The following is a 20,669-nucleotide window of genomic DNA, read 5'->3' as shown; positions in this document are numbered from 1 at the left end:
ATAAAATGAACAAACGGAAACATTAGAGATCAAAGATTAAAAGTAACTAATCATAAAGACGAAGGAAGTACATACATGAAAAACAGATAATGAATCACACTCTTTGTTTGTTTTGATTCGTTTTTATTTTCATTAAATTATTGCACATAATTCAGAAACTAAGCAACCGAGTTATGTCGTAAAAACACTTTTCTTAAAGCTGCTGGCTCGTCAATGTTTAAAATAGTACAGATCTATATCTTAGTTGGACATTGTTCTGCAATGTTGCGTACATGGACATCCATGATAAGTTTTAAATTGGTAAAAGCTTTGCTTAAACAAAACTTTCGTCAGTAAAGATCACCTCTGAAATAATTTCACTATCTTATAGAATTTCTCTCTTTTTATACGTTACATCTTCCAAAAAATGCATATATGTGTATAAACTGAGTCAACAATAGATAGTTGACCTTTTCCAAAGATGATGTAAAATTATGTTCAATAATTAAAATTTGAAAAAGTTATGAATTACTCGGAACGTTAGAAATAATGTCTATACAAACTATACAATATATATATAAATATATATAAACTATACAAAGCATATGAGACTGTAGCTTTCGATTAGAACATAACTTGCAAGTTTCCGTGTTAGAAACAAAACAACTAAAAATGAATTATCCTTGATTTATCTTTTCGCTTGTTATTCACACGAACGTTTATCACATCATTACAATTACAACATGGGCGAAATAACTCGAATTTGTATGATATTTGCATCTTCAATTATTATAGTACTCTGTGATTACTGTGTGAAAAAGGAGTTTAACACGTTGGAATGTAATTATATTCCTGTAGATATACCAAATGGAATAACAAAAGTCAAACTTTTAAATTTTTTTAGCAAAAGTAGATACATCAACATTTCGTTCTTTCAAAGTGAAAACTGGGGACGGATCGATTACTTGGAGTTACATGATGAGTCACTTAATGCAGATCGTCAGACAGGACTTTTAGCAAATTGCTTTAATGGTCTAAAATTGCTAAATACTTTAAAGATCCGTGTGACTGATTATATTTACCATTTGGATTCTGATGCGTTTCTTGGGCTTGATAATGTGAAAACGTTAGACTTTAGTGACTGTACAAGAGTTAGTTTGAAAAAAATAATACCACTCCTTTATGGAACAGCGAAATTACCTCGGCTTCAGGAACTGTTACTGTCAAACTTAGGTAATAACAGATACGCCAGTGCCTTCGATTCTTCATTCTCATTATCCCTTAAGAGTAAAAACATTACACACCTTGATGTGAGCAGGTCACAAATATCAATGTTTAATTTTACGGCAGTTTCGCAAGCTTTTAAATATTTAAAAGTTTTAAATTTATCATTTCAGTAATAACTGACACCTGTCATAAAGGAAATAAAGTAAATGATCTGGTGCATATAGATATGTTAGACGTTAGTCATACTGTCTTTCCTAAAGCTTGGATCAGTGGACCAGTTGGAAAGATTTTCATTTCAAACTATACAATCAAAAGCAATATTGATCCTAGAGGTCACATGGAACTCGTATTTGCTTTTAAACGTATTAATGCGACAGGAATAGTTTCCATGTTAAATTCAGTCTGGATTGAAAACTGCAAAGCTTACTTAGATAAACCATTCACTTGGCATACTAAACAGATAACAGCTAGACACAACAATATCAAAAGACTTGATATCGAAATATTTTGCCCCTATTACAAGGCAGCAAATTTTGAAAATTTAGATATTTCTGACAACAATATGGAATTCGTTCATCCTAGTGCATTTGCATGCCTACCGAATATTTTGAAACTAGACCTATCGAGAAATCAGCTATATAAGATGGTACAGGAGAGCTTTGAACTGTTTGAGGAAACATTCCAATCTTTGACCCATTTATTCAGGGTCAGTTTATCGAGAAATAACTTAGAAATTATTCCGAAGCGTCTGTTTGAAAACAATTTTGAATTAAAAGAAATCGATCTGTCTTCTAACAAAATGAATCAAATTGCGTTTGAATTACAACATCTGACAAAGTTACGGATTCTTGATTTACGAGGTAATCAGCTAAAAGTGCTTGATGACAAATCTATAAAAACATTAAATTCCATCCCTCGAATCTCCAGCCGAACGTATTCCAGTGCAATATTGCTTTTAGAGGACAATCCCTTTTCTTGCTCTAAGTGCGAGACAAAACGTTCTGTTCAGTGGCTCACCAATTTAAATCTTTTTAATCTCTCTGCACAACATCTGACATGTTCAAATGAAGATGGAACTAAAGAGATAATCACTACAGAAACAATCGAGTTGATACAGGAAATCTGTAACAGGAAAACCATAATTATATCGACAAGCACATCAGCTGGTGTTCTTTCGTTGATCATTTTTGTTTCATTTTTTGTAATTTATAAAAGAAGGAAACAGGCGCAAATGATGGCTAAGTTAGAAACTGTTCTCCAACATTTGATTGATGGTCAAGGCCAGTTTGAATTTGTAACATTTCTGTCGTATAGCAACGATGATAAAGACTTTATAGACGATTATGTATACAATCAATTGAATGAAAATCTGAAAGTCATGACTAGAATAGAAAGAAACTTGGTATGTACAGGCGATGAGTATTTAAGGCCAGGTTTCATGATTTGAGATGAAACAGTAAGATGTATAGAGAGGGCCTCTGTAGTGATTGCAGTTGTATCTTACAATTACTGTGACAGCCGCTATTGTCATAATGAACTAGATCAAGCATACAGACTCAATAAACCAATTATACTTATGTTAAAGGAACATGTTGACGAAGAATTTATGATGCCTACAATGAAAATGCTCTTCAAAACCAATGTTAGAATTTTATGGACCATTGAAAATGAAGAATATGTTCTAAAAACGACATGGAAAAATGTGTGTACATCAGTTCTTGAGCTGATAGTTCATGATGTATAATTGTTTTAGAAACTGCCGTATCGAACATTCACAAAAAGTGAATAACGAAATTTTAATACACTGTTTTATACTGTATAATTATATTATCATGTTATCATAGTATGTCGTTTTCATTTATGTAAAATTTGTTCAGAATTAGTTAGAGCGACTCTCTAAAAATCATAGGATATTGGTATTGTATACAGCAACTAAACGCTTTATGTTATGCCCTGCTTGCCTGTACTTTCCTTTTTATTTCTCACCAAATATCAGTTAGAACAATGTAAATACAGTCGAACTTCGATGGCTCGAACTCGAGGGTCCCGTGGAAATTAGTTTGAGTTTTATGAATCATAGTCCAGTACAAATATTATCATATGTATACTTTCCAGTAGCCGCCTTAGCTATTGCCTCGTTTCCGGGGCCTTTACTAAGTTGTTTAGCCATGCTAAATCAGTATAAAGTTGATATCGGATCTCCCGTTTTTTTTTTATGCAGAAAAAATAAAGACAGACATTGCTCAATTATTTTAAATAATTTTATTCGTATAAATCAAAGCCCATTTAAGCATTGCTATTTGTTTCATTTGTTTGTCGTATACCGACGCTAATTACATAAGCGTGTGAAAATTACGAACGCGACGGTTATAGGGGAAGTTTGGCGAATGTCAGGCAGAGGTGTGAAAAAAACTTTGTAAACACAATCCATTCCGGCGACAAATTGTGTTCGAATGAATAGGTGTAATTATTACTGTAATTAAGCCGATGGGACCATCAAATGAGTTCGAGAGTTCGAATTTTCGAAGTTCGAGCGATCCGAGGTAGAACTATATAGAATAAAGAAGGAATAAATTCGGGAGCGGGCGAAGAGTTCGAGCGATCACGGGTGTTCGAAAGATCCGAGTTCGAGCCATTGAAGTTCAACTGTATATCATATGCACAAATTTACCATTATCTTAAATGTTGAACGAAATGTTTAAAGCAATATACAAATAATTTGTAAATGATTATTAAACATATATTCTAATATGCTTCTTTCTGTTTAACGTCAATGTTTTTGTTGCGACCAAGAAGGAGCGCCACTGTATTTTAATTTCTCTTTTAGACAAAGGGCATATTAGAATCGAAATAATGTACAGCAAAATTGTTTTTAACTTAAATAAGACACTCAAAATTGATTAAACGTCGCCAGATATTCTTCTATACATTATTTCTTAAATAAATGATCTGTCTGCATTGCTTGTATTAAATGGAGAAATGTGTGTACATCAGTTCTTGACCTGATCGTTTGTAATGTATAATGCATTTAGAAACTTTCACATCTAGCTTTCATTAAAAGCTCATAACGAAACTTTAATGCTATGTTTCGATACTATGAATGATTTCTTAATTCTTTCGTAAGTGCGTTTACATTTGCCTTTTTTTCTCTCAGTTATTTAGTAGCAGGTAGCCCTAAAAGGGAGGATAACGATGTTGTATACAGCAAGCTAAATGTTATATGTTATCCTGAGAAACACTGCGTGCTTTTGCTTTTCTTTTTTTTTCTCTCTACAGATTATCAATTCGGATAATATAAACAAAACACATCATACGTACATGTGTTCCAGTATCTTACGCTTAAAAGATTAAACAAATGTAAATAGTAAATATAATTAACATATAATAAATGCTCTGTCTGCATCGTTTGTATATCATAATTTTTCAATTAAATATATATATTTGCACCAGCCGTATCCTGTAAATACCACGATATATTAGTAGGACAAGAACATAAGAAGAGATCAACTCACCCTTACTCTTAAAGGCATCTTTTTTCAACCATATGAGATGTGAAATAGATTTTAAATGTCAGTAAGAGTGGCTTATCGCTCCTTACTATTAAAATTAAATAACCAATGCTGATTAAACTGGATAAGGCCTTGATTTTATTATTATGATATTATTACAGAAAATTAATTAAATATCATGGCATATTATCTAACGACAAAACCACAAGAAATTAAATCTTTGTACATTTCATTAAGGTAATGGCATACTTTGGCCATGGCTGGTATGTTTCAAGATAAAGTATTACGAGATGTCAACCACATTCATAGAAAATGAAAACAACTAGTCAGCGTTCTGCTCCAGCATTGGTAGCTAAAACATAATTTTGTGCTGTTTCTGCCCATTACAAATGTCCTTTCAAGAGATTCCAAACATATCTTTACGAAAGAGTCTCAACAAATGAAGATAATTCCAAATCTGTTTAAAGTAAACTTGTAAACTTATACAAGTGTATACAACATAATGTATATAGAGTCTTTTTAAGGAAATGCTTGAGCGTTCATTGACATCGTCTTCCAGCTATGACGTGATCCTGCCTGGAATTACTTCTGTTTACCCTGAAATACATACACAATCTGGAAAGCAAATGAACTGTGGCGGGAAGGTTGGGTTTTACATTATTTTTATGAACATTTAAGTAGTAGAACTAGAACAAAAATATCATTTCTTTTTAAAATAAATCATCATTAATGCTAATAGAATTTTCTTTGGATATTATTACAGGGCGTGTTTAAAAGCCAAACAACGTCAGCTTTCACATTACAGCTGAACAAAGGTTATTTTTGAAAAGTGCGTTTTCTGTCCCGGCAACGGAACCTCAGGTTATAAGATGTCAGTGCCGAAAAGCGGATCGCCGGGCACAGAAGATGAAGGCATTTTTGCTGATCCTCTGAAAAACAGTAACCGAGAGTAACTGCTTCAGTGTCTCGTTTTTGTTTTGTATTAAGAAAACAGATATCGTCAAAGGTTTGCCTTAGATAGGAGTGGCTTACCTTGAAAAAATCATCTAATAAATTATCAAAATTTTGTGATTGTGACTGCTTCATAGCGAGATGCTCCTTGGGGCAATGTTTTTATTTGTATCCAGTATCCGTCACGTGACTTTAAACCGAGTAAATCAAAATCACCTGGCCAGATTGGACACAAGGTAAAAGCCGAAGAAATATCGGCCTAAGCCATAAAAGCACCTGTACCAATTTTTGGACCATGTTAACATCATTGTCAAAAGGAGAATATTTTACATGTTTTTTTCACTCGAGCTCTATGAAATCATTCACACTGTCACCAGATGGGAATGATAGGTTTGTTATTAAACGCCAACCTCCAGTCTTTTTTAGAACAAGACCTATTGGATTTATTCTGAGGTTAGAAAGAGGTGGAAAGGAGAAAGGGCCTATAATTCTCCTTAGTGCACAATCCTCTTGCAATTTTTACCGTTAAATTGAATCATTATTTTCCGCCGATGGTAAATTCTTTGAAAAAAACTGAACTCTGGGACCCGAGTAATGTAATTTGAACCCGATAACAAAACCATCTAAAATATATTGTGCATCGTGTTTATAAGGATAGTCCGCAAGTTTCTCCTTTAATGCCTTTAAATTAATGGGAGATTTGCCGGGGTCCCATAGCATATCTTGGAGCTGATTCTGGGCGCTAGCCCTAAAAATACTCCAGTGTTAAGCGGCCTTAATGGGCGCGTATGGTTAACATGCAAGAGCGAGTGAGACCTTGGAAGATAAAAATTTCTACAGAGGATGGCTGCATGCGGGCTTTAGCATCTTAAACATGCGTGTGTGTACTGGCACTGGCTGTTTACACAATATCCATTATTGTAATTGTAACTTTTTATTTTTCGATTTTGAAAAGTTAATAAACTGATCTCTTAAATGTAATGGAGTCATTGATAACATTCATAATTCCGGATCGACCTTGTAGTTTGTCAGAAAATGATTTTTGCAGCCTAAACTGCTTATCGTATACCTGCTTTTAGCGTTTGGAACTTGAAGCTGCAAGCCTAATATCGGACATGTATTGTAATAAACTGTGAACTTCACTCGGGTGTTTGAGGGTATAGATGGCGTTAAGAATTTGCAACTTTTACTTTGATTCTTCTCGTTTATTTTGTATAAAATGGTGCAGCTCAATGAGCTTCATATTTTCTCTTTACGTTTTATATTAATATGAGAAACAAGCATATTTTCAGAACAAGTGTGAAGTAAATCACCTGGGAATTGCTTGTCTGAATGATGCTGTAAGTCTTGTTTGGTTGCCTGCTTCCAGACCTCCCGACTCCGTCTGCACTCCTACGACCCTAATCACCCGCTTCCGACTTCTCATTCCTCCAAACTGCTCCGCAATTCTTCTCTTCTCTTTGCCATCTCGATGGTGTTCGGGTGGACAAGTTTGAAAATAGCCCATAGAAAGAGACAATTAGAGCTACAATATATTAGGCTCATTATTATTATTATTATTATTATTATTATCATCATCATCATCATTATCAACATCATCATTATTATTATCAACAACTACAATAACAACATCACCATCATCATAACCTTCATCGTCATATCATCATCATTAGTCATATCATCATCATAATCATCAACATCATTTTTATCATCATCAGCAACAATATCACCATCATCATAACCTTCATCATCATAATCATCATCATTATTATCATCAACAATAACATCACCATTACATAACCTTCATCGTCGTAATCATCATAATCATCATCAATACTGTAGATCAATTATATTAGCAATTATTTATCATTTTTATATATATCTTATTTGTAACTGGTAAAATGTATCGTTATGTCTATTCTTTATGGCACGTAGATATCTATTTTAACATTGTTTTTATGAACATTTACATCATATTTTTAATAAAACAAAATAAAAATAAATATAAATGGTCAGAGATGTTACCTCTTTAAAGTGTCGAGCGTGAAAGAATGCAAGTATTGATTTTCTGCCTTTTATACCCGCGTTCAGTTTAATTCTTGGAATTCGATCACATGACCCGTTCAACGTAATTCCTGGAAATCTGCGGAGCTTTGTTTTTGCGCTAGCTAAAATGTTTAATCTCAAGCGATTAAACAGTAAATTGTATCATAAATTAAAGTATGCACTGAAAATTTCTATCTAAAATGAATAGAAACAACATAGACAACGCTATGATGCTGAAGCTATCATGATCAGCACAGATGCACTAGGCAATGCCAGGAGAATGCAAAGTGTTAGGCAAGTCCATCTAAAGAATATCCGAGGCTTACTGCACAACGAATTGACAACGTAATGATAACGTCTTAAAAGAAAAACAAAATAATATGAATCCAATGCCAAAGTAGGAGAATTGTGTTTGCAAAATTAATATTTGTATTTTATATATTGGTATTATGTTTTATCTGTCATTGTATAACAGACTCATTTGCTAGGTTTGGATTGGGCTTATTGTACCACGCAATGCTGAACTATCACTAATTTGCATACTTAACAAAAGAAACAGGGTGGGGTCATGTCTCTTTCAACAGATCCTGGTGTTACCGAGGTTTGTAGCAAAATGATCCACCAGTATATTTATATATTTAGCATATGTACTGTCCTACAAGTACATTACAGTTTCAATTTTCGACGGATCACTGTTCAACTGGCCGAAGAGTTGATAAACCCTATTCCAAATATGTTACAGTCATTTCGAGGACTGTTAAAAGGGTGGGCCATTTAGGTCAAGGCCCCTTCTAACGGTTCAGAACGCTCACCCTTACACCAATAATAATCCAATCGACCAACCTAGGAAGTGAGCTTGGGTTTTTGCGATACAGCCCCTGCACTAGCGCCATTTAAAGGCATACCAGTTTTGTTGATCATATTTAATTAGAAGCTAAGCTGATTCGCCTGGACAACGGTTATTTTTTTAAATGAGAATAATATTGCCAAAACTGACTACTACTGAACTTGCTTATTGGACCCACCAGCCAAACCGAGAATAAAAGTCACGGCTGTCGATTGAAATTTAAATCATTAGGATGATATTGTTAAGCTATCTGAATCTAAGAATCATGAGGTTTGGCAGGAAAATAAACAATTGCACTGTTGCACGCGTGTATACTAAAGTACACATGAAAGGTGTTTGTACTTAACGTACTATTGAACGCTTCTGATATTCAGTAAATATAAAAAGTGTGTTCTTAAGAGTTCTTAAAGATGCCTGCATAAGCTTCGAATATTTTGGCACATTATGTGTGTTGATGCTGAAACTATATAGCACGGCAGCAGAAATTCTTCTAAAACAGTGTTGAGGTAAGGAGGGTGCGTCTTTTTTACATGAATTGCCGAGTTACCTGATGAGTTACTAGTGAGGAATGTACCGGTTTAAACTATAAAATGGCCACACCTATGAACTGCTCGTGCGTGAAATTGATTAATCGTGGCACGTTATATTATATGAGCAGGATTGAAACAATAACACAATAAGCAGAAAATATAGCAAGAGAACTTAATAATTATACTAGACGACAGTATTGTCTTGCTTATTCAACGTGTAATACAACTGAATGATTGAGTAGATTGTATGATGTAACAGTATTCATCTTCGTATAGTAGCTTATATTGCTGTTGTATTATTCCCGAAGGAGGATTATCCCTGATTAAACATCACATATGTGACTTTGATTCTCACGGCAGATTACGTTGTAACCAATGTTGAATGAATTTTAACTAAATGTCACTCTCGCGTTTTTATGCATGTTTTAGTATATTTTGATCTTATAATGATGAATTGTACATGTTCAAGTTGAATCAATAAATTACTGTTCTGTTATGTTCTGTCTATCCGTCCATAATTCTATGAAAGTCGTCACTCTACTTTAAAACAAATGACTCAGGTATTATCGTAGGCCACTATCATCCTGTAACAAACATTCTGATGGACACGTTCTTTTGTTGTATTATCCAATCTACTGCCGTCATGCGGGAGGGGAGGAGTATGACACATTTTGAGTATGACGTATGAAAGGCTTTTTAACATCATGTACATGTACAAGTAAATATACTTACATCATCTGTAATTTCTTCTTCAAATTTTCGCGTATCATCTTGTTCCATCTGCCATTCTGTTACCTACTAACATTACCCGCTTCGCTTCTACCTTACGTGTAACTTCTATGAGGTAGTTAATACTACGTAACACATAATACATTATACATATGAGCTAATGCATAAAAACTAAGACAAAGTGTCCCTAATAGGCTTCCGTAACTCGGTGTTTAAAAGTATGTCATACTTTTTGTATCAGCTAAGAAATACTGATAGTATTTTTATCAAATTTATGTTCCAATACATTGCAACGACAATTTGACAATGTCTTATTTTGTAATAATTTTCTTGTAATATAGCAAAACGTTTGGTGCTTTTTAGTCATCAAATGTATTCGTATAGTGAACTGTATTTCCAAAAATTTAAAAATGAGAAAATATTGAAACGTAAAATAGCAGAAACCAAAAGAATTAAATTATACCAAGATGATATCTAGCAATCAGTGCTTTGGTATTCTACAAAGTAGCTTCGCAATCGTTTCCATATTTCTCCAAAGTTCACAAACTTAATTATAAATGGTCCATTTACACACTATGAAATGTTACACTTCACTCATAGTTGCAACACTTAAGCAATAATAAAAATTGTACAAAAAGTAAGATCTGTAGAATATTATGATGCCAGTTGTGATTGTTGCAGTTGCTATCATAATGATATTTATAATAACTATCGTTTTTTTCTGTTAAATGTCTTACTATGAGTGCTCATGAAAATCAATCTGGTAACAAGAATAAGCGGAAAACTGAACTTGTTGATAGGAAATGGATGATAACGCAAAGCAACAGATCATGCCGTTCATTTGTGAACGATCGGTCAAAGGTAAATTTTCAAGTATATGCAGTCTGGTAAACCTTACCTCTTGAAAGGAAATGCAAGAATTACCTTAATTACAGACGATAGACAAACGACCATACTAAAAGCTGCACGTGAGATTTGTTCAGGTGAGCTAAAAGTACATTTCCAATCATATGCATTACTACAGTTTCAGGGCCTGCTGATCAGCATTGAAGCAATGCTAACGATTTTCTGCTTGTCTGATGGCAGACGTTATGCAATCTATTATACCAGAAACAGTTTCACCAGCTACAGAAGCTATAAGAATACAGTTGACAGAACAATACTTTTATTGCGAATGTTGAGGGATAAGATAAGTATGGATTTTGTATTACTGCTGCTGTAGATGGTTACAGGTGGTAAATAATTTGGTTAGAAGTTTCAAAGAACAGCCCTTTCCTTGCTATCTATTATTGCGAAGTTGAAGATGCTTAGTATTGTCCCTACAATCTTCTGCTGTGACAATTAATTAATGGAACCGAAAATTCAACCTCAGCAGTTCTCTTGCCCTTCTTCAGACACAGTAATACAGTTAGTATGTCTGGTCTCAAAAGTTCTATTTACGGAAAAAAATGTTTCTAATCAAAGAATAGCTGCTTGTTGGGAAACTTTAGGACTTCAAGAAATACAATGGTGGATTTGCATTTTTAGAGATCTGAAGGTCAATAACGAATATGATGAACTGAATCCTTTACATGTGGAATATTTAAAGTTTTGTTTCTTTTACAGAGCTTGACAGAATAGCTGTTAAGTGGAATCTACATTCCATACGCACACAAAAGTCTTATGTAATGTTTGTTTGTTTGTTTCGTTGGGTTTCACGTCGACCCGACACAATTATAGGTCATATGACGACTTTCCAGCTTTGATTGTAGAGGAAGACCCCAGGGGCCCCTCCGTGCATTATTTCAACACGGTCGGGCACCTGGGTATGGTATAACCACCGACCTTCCGTAAGACAGCTGCATGGCTTCCTCACAGAAATAATTCAACGCTCGAATCCATATCGGTGGGGGGCGAGTGATTTGGAGTCAAAGACTTTTACCACTCGGCCATGGAGGCCCCCGTCTGATTTAATGTACTTTGTTCCCGAAGTATTTGATGGCCCTGATTTTGACAAGAAAGTTGACTAAGACAATGTCAATATATGCTGTGAAATGTGTGGTTCTCGTAGGAAGATATGTAGTCGAGACTTTGAATGTCTAGAAAGACTGCTCAAACCTTAGTATTCAAATTTCCATAAATGTTCATGATGCTTTAAAGAGATCTATTAACACTTGTTCAAGAAATTACTTGTTAACATAATGAAAAAATCTTAAGTTTTCATTGCATGACAGTAATGACTGTGATACAAAATTTTCACATTTCGTCCCTCTGGTATTAAGATGTTGAAAGTGAGTTTTTCACTCGCCCAAAAGAGCTGGTAGTGTTGAATGCAAACAAACTGTAGTAGTGAAAATGTATATAAAATTCTACTCAGTTTGCGATAATAGTATCTGAATAAGTATTTGGGCTTGAAACTCATATTGAAAGGGACATAACTCTATTAGAATGACATAAAAAGAGTTGTGAAATCTGTTGCAAGTGTCGAAGATAAATGTTCATGTCAGCCTTTATAATTGTTTTTATCATTTTCTGTCAAAGTAAAGACAAGACTTATGGTGTGGCAAATGTTCGGATGGGGAAACACTTGTGTGACGTTTGACAACATTCACTTGTAGTAACAGTCACTATAAATTTAAATGGGCATAAATCTGTGAAGTGTCAAGTACCATTGGATATGATGCAGATTTGGTTTGGGGACATTTCTTTGAAGTTTTAACCAATTCCTTTGCCTTACAATGGAGATACTTGGAAACTGCACATGAATTTAACCTGGGTTTAAGCAAATCATTGATTTCTAGCAACAATCACACGCACGTTTCAAGAATATTTTCATCGAAATTCTCAGCTGAAAAGGGACACTTATCTGCTGAAGTGCTATAGTTCGGTTTGGAAGTTTCCTTATTTTTCTATTTTATTGGAGTAGCTTTTAATGGTGAAGTTACACATACACTGGAAGAAAACTAACGACATCCGTCTAACGTCTTATTTATCAGCTCTTGCGTAATTATGCATTAGGTATTACATCTTACAACTTATGTCTAAGGACTAACGTACTTTCTATTGTTGCTATCGTCCTTTGTAATAAATATAAGTATATAGTACAAACATAAGTTAGTGCAAGGAACACCAAGAGCGCAGTTAACAAAATGAGTCCCATTAACACAACTGCGAATTTGATGTTTGCACAAACTTTAGCTTTTAACTTTATACTACCCTTGAAGGCTGCCTTCAGTGGTAGAGTGAACGAATCGCAACCACTGCATAGTCCAGCGTGTGTCCTAGCAAATAATATCAAATCCAAGGTGTATACTAAGAGGCGGTAAAACGGGCTTTAACAATTGAAATCTTTCCAACACTAGATTGCAGCAGGAGGGTAGTTTTTATCCCGCGCATTGCGTTGTAACGTGTGAGATTAGCCAAACGTATCCTCCTGTAAAACAAGGTGTCAATTCCTTTTAAAACTTGTACCGATGGGCTAGTATGCCCAGGAAAGGTGTATAAACTGACCGCCGTGATATGACTTCAAAGCGACGTAAAACCAACATTATTACACTGTCTGAGAAACCAGTGCAAATTTGCCACTCTTCTGAGAAATGAATTCATTTTTTTCAATGTGACGAATGTAACAACACTTTTGACCTTGATCAAAATGAACCAAACCTGCCAACCAGTGAGAAATTATATTAAGTGTAACAGTATCGGATGTTGAAATTTCAAAAACAAACTGAAAACTTACTTAACATGAAGACGATTCTGGTTGATCTCACATGTTGCAACCCATGCAATCTAAACATCCTCCTGCTTGAACCTAGTGTCTCATAGATTCAAATTGTTAAAGCCTGTTGATTTGCCCTTCATTGTACACACAGGGCTACATTTTGGTTACTAGTACCATGCTGGTCCCTTTGCTATTCGAGGGAGTCCTTCAACCAAACAGCTTAGTAACCATTTGATACTTGAAATAAATAATAAAAACCGTAAAAAGATCCCTTGGAAGTACCGAATGCAAACAAAAAAGCAGACTCGGTTTGATTGAGTCTGTTCAAGAGATGTAATAAAATGTGCAACACCTCTCACGTCCCCTAGCACGGGCTTAAGCGGAACTCTACTACACATCTATTGAATGGACTCCATGATCCCAAAGGACCAGAAAATATAACAACACTGAATCCAAGCCTGTCTCGCGAATAATCTATACGAACTCATGTGACCGATACAGCACAGTAATGAACCTCTTGCTTAACATAATTAATGAAACAACCCATATTACTTTCTGGTTTGTGCCACAGTAAAATCCAATAAAGTTAGTGTCCCTCCAGGTAATCATTTTTATTTCTGGCGACTGGTTTCAGACCACAATTCTGAAGAGTTCCTTTTGATTGTCATGTCCCCATTAGTTCTGAGGAGATCCATATCATTTTAGCTGTTATGGTAGAGGACTATCCAATAAGCATTCTTGTGAAGTTTGATTAATATTGGCCAAGCAGTTTAGTTTTTTTTCTCATAGTTTCCATACAGATAAGACAGGCAAAAAGCTCAACCCCTTGGGCCTTTTTCTTTGAGGATTGGGCTTCATTTCAGCTATTGTGGTAGATGACTTCAAAACGATCATTTCTGTAAAATTGTTCTGAATTCTGACAACCAGTTACTGAGAAGATTTTTGAAGTTTTCATATAGATTATTTAGAAGAAAAAAAACACTTTGCCCCTGGGGACTCAAATCTTTTAGGAACAGGCTTCATTTAAACTATTTTGCACTTCAATGCGATAATTTCTGTTAATTAATTTTGTTTCATACCTTTGGTTCAAAAGAAGAACTTTAAAGGTTTTCCTACGGTTTGCCATAGCAACCATATTTCTTTATGAATCTAATTTATTTTAGCTAACTTAGAAGAATACTACTGAAGAAAATTACTGATCAACGGAGGAAGACCGATACGACCGACAGCAAAAAGATCACCATGAGCTGCACTAAGAACTTTGAGCAGCCAGCAGTCCGGTGTAGAGTGTGTTACATATAAACATATTGTCAGTTCTTAAGTGTCACTGGTCTCACCGGATGCTCCACAAAGTAAGGGAGATGGGTTGGTTGCCGAGGAGGGGGGAGGATACAACAGATCGTCAAGCTGACTAAAATTTATACTCTAACGGATTAAGTAAATATTTATGGCCATGAAAATAGCATTTAACTATAACACTTTTATTGTTCCCTACTTTGTTATATCTCTACCCAAAATATTCGTATCGACAAACAAGGTAGTTTGGTTAGCACAATTTTGCTGTGAATGGCAAAACAACCTGCAATGCTGGACACGACCCATAAAACAGGACACGCACTTCTACACCTATTTGTGGTCAAGCTTTCATAGTTACAAACCACCAGTACACCAAGAAATGTGAAAGTAGTTCTCTCCACAAGATCTGAGCAAGAAGACCGACGAACTGTCAAGATGACTCGTATGTACCTAAATTTTGTTTGTAGGGCGACAATTATTCATAAACTTGTGTGTAGTACAAACTAGGTTAGACAAAACTATTGCTTTAGTACGTACACTCGTAACGCATTCTACAGCATTTGACCTTTTATCTGAAGTAACGGTCATTTATGTATTGCGAGCACAAAGACACTCACCATAGCATTTTGAATGTCTGTTATACAAAGAGTTTTAGTTAGAAGGGTATTTTGTCACACTGAAGAAATGTCATATATTTTACTTTGAAGACCCACCGTCTGTAAACAGTTGACTGGTGAATAAAACTGCAGCGTGGTTCTGACTGTATTGGAAACAATGTTTTAAAATATGCATGTAAATCAGGAGACAAAGCCCTTGAAATTTGATCAATATAAAATGAAATTAGATTTTAATTGAGAAGTCAGCCGATAATCACATGTACATAATTCAAACAACATCTCACATGGCAGCCAATCCTCTAGGGATAAAATAATATTAATTTTCAGATGTTACATTTATGGAAATAGGATACTGTTTTGATTTCCTTAAATTATATATTAAACGTTTAGAGCATTAGTTGTCATGGTGAGTTTCAGCTTCATTATTCTAAATGAAAGAGTGCTCTATTTCAAAGCATATAAGCATTTAAAATAACTTGACTTAAACAACTAAACGGGAGAGTTTTATTTCGAAACGTATTTTATAGAAGAATCAGCATCTGAATTGAATATCTCTACATTTTACCGTTAGATATTAATGATCTTTGAAAATTGCAAACATTTTGGATATAAAGGTATATTTTATTTGGGATGTATGTTTCCTCTGTGATTTTCAAATTAATTTAATAGGCATAGCAAGCGCATAATGTTCTACGCTATAGAATAGTTTGTTTTTTTATGAAGTGCCGACGAAAAGGAAAACAAGTACCAATGAAAAGTTTCAGTATTGTAACATAGACCGGTAACTATTTCTGCTCTAGTATTGTCATGCTTATTTCTACATTTAAATTTGTACTCTAAGATAAAACTTTCTTTCAGTGAAAATAAAAATAAAAATAAAAAAACAACAATAAATTGTCTGACATTGAACAAGTTCGCAAATGTTTAAGACAGGGATATTGAGCCTAACAACGTGTGTTTTTACAGAAGTGCTTTGTTTGATATAGTTTTGCAAATTGGGTTTGCTTACAGTACGGTTTGCATAATTTATATGAACAATCCGAATGCGTCTAACGTCAATATTAGCCTGGGAAATGAACATATACACTATTGAAATGTCTTGTTGATGATATATATATATATAATATATATTCAATAAAGATATAGAAACTTTCACTAATCTAGAAATTAATGTCGCAAGAGGAAAATCTTGTTATGGAAGTAAAAACCTGTAGCTGAAAATTTATATTGAAAAATCTGGAATACATTTCACTTAGTGTCTAGTGCTGAAGTCAAGGCATGGCTCTTTCGCCGCGAAAGCTTAAGGGGCCGTTTGGAAGAAGCTCACATTCGGAATCGACGGAAATACTCTGCCGATCCTACGATACGGAAGAGGTAAACTGCTTTCTGAATATTTTATATCTTCGAATAATTGGGCGGCTATAAAGACTCTTGAAGATTGAAACTTTGACATTAAATCGTCAAAAGCATATCTACTATTTATTTTACTCTCAAAACGTATTAAGAGATCATGAAACCTCTGCATGAGTATTATGGCCAAACATCAAAATGTATTAAAAGTAATTTAGGGCTTCTGTCTGATTTTTTCAAGATAATGACGATTTTTACAATGATCAATAAAATGATAATTGACAAATATGGTAACTTTAAAAAGAGTCTATGTGGCTTTAAAGTTAACATTATTTCTCTGAAGATTGACAATAAGCCGCACTATCGAAAAGCGATGTGGTTTTTATTTTTTCCATAGTATAGTATAAAGTCATTTATGGTTGTCCGGCGAACACTCAAAAGTATCTTCTCTAGGTGGCAGGGGCGGCTATAAAACTACTGTGAGAGGCCGAGAGGCCGAGTTGTCGTCCTCGATAGCCGATACCAATGAAGTAACAGTTTTCATAGTTTCCGAATCACATATCGAATAGCCATTTTATTGCTTAATTCATTTTTTAAAATGTTATTATTTAAATAATGAGTTAAACGATAAAGCCTATCAAAATAATATTGCAAGAAAACTGACCAACTGATACTTTGATTATTAAATAAACACTTCTTGACTGATTACCGTGGTACATTAGACTATAAGCTACAAGACGGTATTGCTTTTTTATTTGAACATTTTCAAACAGAAACATCAGGACCAAACATACGCATTTTCTACATTAACCACGTGGTAATGAATAAGGGCACACTTTGATTACATAACCGCTGAAGCTGTACTAAGGATGCTGCAGATGTGGAAGGCATAGTTGTGCATATGGTCATCGAAATATATACTTATTTTGCAAGAAAAAAAAAGAGATAAAAAAGCAAGTCTCGTATTGATATCTAAGACTAAGTTTCAGACCTTTATTGTTGATGGATACGGACTCTCATGTCATTTGTCAAAATTTTGTGTCTGAGTGCTCTTTCCCCAGTTCGCACGTCAAAGCCGTAGTTTATAACAGGCACAGTTGTCACCTGACAAAACGAGTCTAGCTTTGCTATCATTTTGAAAAAAAATTCTAAAACTTAACGTCGCTGGAGGAAAATTTTAAACTATGTTTATTCCTAATTTAGGTTTTTTTTTTTTATAATTGAAGTATCAGTTAAAATGAGGCATAATAACAAGAAAAATAATTATGATAATAATGATATACACCGTTAATCATTGCCGGTTTTGAATTAAATTTCAAGTTTTAATTTTCCGACATAGGTTGACATGAAGTATCATTTTCATCATCATACAGTGAATTCTGGTGGCATGTACTATCGACAATATGTACCTCAATGGGGACACGACAAACACAGCTAGATATATAAAGTAATCTGATACATGTCTATAGTGCTACAAAACACATCAAATTGCGACAATACAGATTTTTTAAGGAACATTTGTTAGCGCGAAAAGTCTGAGTAATCAAGTCGACATATATACTAAGATTTTTGTGACAGTTATATTATTGTTATTTTTGTGCTAGAAAACTATTTTTCCAGTCTGAAAAAAGATAGGGTTAAAATTAACAAAGGAGAAGGTTCACTTTTGTCCAAAAATGGCCTAAAAACTGAAAGTCTCCAAATGGAGAGAATATCTGACGTAAATGAAAATACTTTTAACATTACGGGTATGGGAAACATTCATTCTTTATCTAAATTTTTTAACAAATCAGAAATTTTCAAAATGGGCCGGCTGTCGACCACAACTAAAAAATGACAATAAATTCTGTGAAAGAAGCTGGATCTATGGGAATTTTTTTTATGGTCAGTGACTGTGCTCACAATTAAAACATTCCTATGTGACCTAAATATGGCAAAAAAAAAAAACTGTCCATTTTCTAAAAAATCTGTGGTTTCAGCAATAACCAGTGACATCTTTTGAAAAAAATAATAAATCTGTTTTAAAAAAGCTAAACTCACTATAGAAGATAAATATTCTGGTAGCAAACTTTTTTTCTTCTTTTATTACCAATTTGAAAATTGTCTGAATTGTGTAGGCGATATAAAGTTTAAGCGAACCTTGTCCTTTGTGATGCGTAAACGAAAAGTGAAATTCATTACCTGCATCATTATGCAAAAAGAAGATTTTTTTTAGGCATCCGTTCAGTTCTTAGATGAAACTTATTAATAAAGAATATCGATAACACTTGCTTTTAAAGCTTCGCCGAGACGACAGAATGAAGAAAATAAAAAATGTTGAATAAATTATTTGAATTATTCCTTCATCATTTCTTTTCTCGCATTATCGATAACTTTTTGTCTCATTAATGCTAATGCAAAGAATTAGAGGTATAAACCAGGAAGTAATCTTTTCCTACGCTCATTTTGCATTATGTAAAAACAAATCATACGCTTGTTTTGCTTTCTCAACATCTTCCCTACTAGGTAAATAAAAAATCTGATTTGGAACTGTTGAAATTAACAACATTTGTTAATTCAAGACAAGACAACTGGAATGAAATACGTTATAGACGATTATAGAAACTCCCGTAAACGTACAATTAACTAATGTAGTTTGGTCCACCGGAATTAATGCTTTTAATGTCGCATTTTCAGCTCACCTGAGCTCAAAGTGCTCGAGATGAGCTATTTCGATCGATCGACTGTCCGTCCGTTGATACTTTCCTTTAAACAACATCTCCTAAACCATCAAATATGACCCCGCCCTGGTGGTTACATTGTTTAAATAGACTTATATAGGGAAACATTTTGAAAACCCTTTTATCCGAAACCACAGGGCCTAGAGCTTTGATATTTTGTTTGTAGCAACATCTAGTGGTCCTCTTCGACGATTGTTAAAATTATCCCCCTAGGACCAATTATGGCCCGTCCTGTGGGTCACATGGTTTGTATAGACTTATATAGGGGAAATATTGAAAAGGTTTTTGTCAATACCCACATGGCCTAGGGCTTTGATATTTGGTATTTAGCATTGTGTAGTAGTCCTTTACCAGGATTGTTCAAGTTATCCCCTGTGGTTAAAACTGGCCCCGTCCCAGGGGGAACATGTTTTAAATAGACTCGTTTAGGGAAAAAATTAAAAAAATTCTTGTCTTAAACCATAAGGCGCCGAACTTAGATATTTAGTATTTGGCATGCTCTAGTTGTTCTCTACCAAGTTGTTCAAATCATGACCCTGGGGTCAATATACGCCACGACCAGGGGTTTCCTTGTATTACATTGCCTTATATAGGAAATGTTTTTAAAAATCTTCTTGTCCAGAACCATAAGGCCCAGACCTTAGATATTTGGTATTTAGTATTGTCTAGTGGTCAACTATCACGTCTAAATCATGACCCTGGGGTCAAAATCGACTGCGCCCCAGGGTCAACAGTTTTTACATTGGCTTATATAAGGAAATCATTGAAATATATTTTCTGAAACCATAAGACCTAGAGCTTAGATATTTGGTATGTGGTATGCTGTAGTAGTTCTCTAGCAAGAGTGTTCAAATCATGACCCTGGGGTCAATGTAGGCCACAACCGGATGGTCTCTTGTTTTACATAGACTTATTATTTGTTTTTGAATCAATGGCAAAAAAATTTGGACCACAAGTATAATGTTTGATACAGATTTCAATACCCGTCTTGAATAGTCTTAATCTTGACCTACTGACCTACTTTCTTGTTTCTGAAGTTACAGCATCGAAATTTGGACCACCTGTATAATTTTTGATACAGACTTCAATACCCATATTGAATAGTCTTATTCTTCACCTACTGACTTACTTTCTTGGTTTTGAAGTTATAACATAGACATTTGGACCA

At 34.4% G+C, this 20,669-nt stretch overlaps 1 protein-coding gene across 1 annotated transcript in view; it reads left to right on the top strand.

The window, feature by feature from the left end:
• The first annotated feature begins 15,884 nt into the window (after positions 1–15,884).
• LOC123557016 (transmembrane protein 272-like) overlaps positions 15,885–20,669 on the top strand; it is a 46,863-nt gene continuing 42,078 nt past the window's right edge. Inside the window, exon 1 of the mRNA XM_053543326.1 lies at positions 15,885–16,805. Coding sequence (XP_053399301.1) covers positions 16,710–16,805 — 96 coding nt within the window. The 5' untranslated portion in view covers positions 15,885–16,709. The remainder of the gene's footprint in view (positions 16,806–20,669) is intronic.

Source organism: Mercenaria mercenaria, chromosome 5 (genome assembly GCF_021730395.1).
Source record: "Mercenaria mercenaria strain notata chromosome 5, MADL_Memer_1, whole genome shotgun sequence".
Classification (NCBI taxonomy): Eukaryota; Metazoa; Mollusca; class Bivalvia; order Venerida; family Veneridae; genus Mercenaria; species Mercenaria mercenaria.
This window is presented reverse-complemented; position numbering and strand designations above follow the sequence as displayed.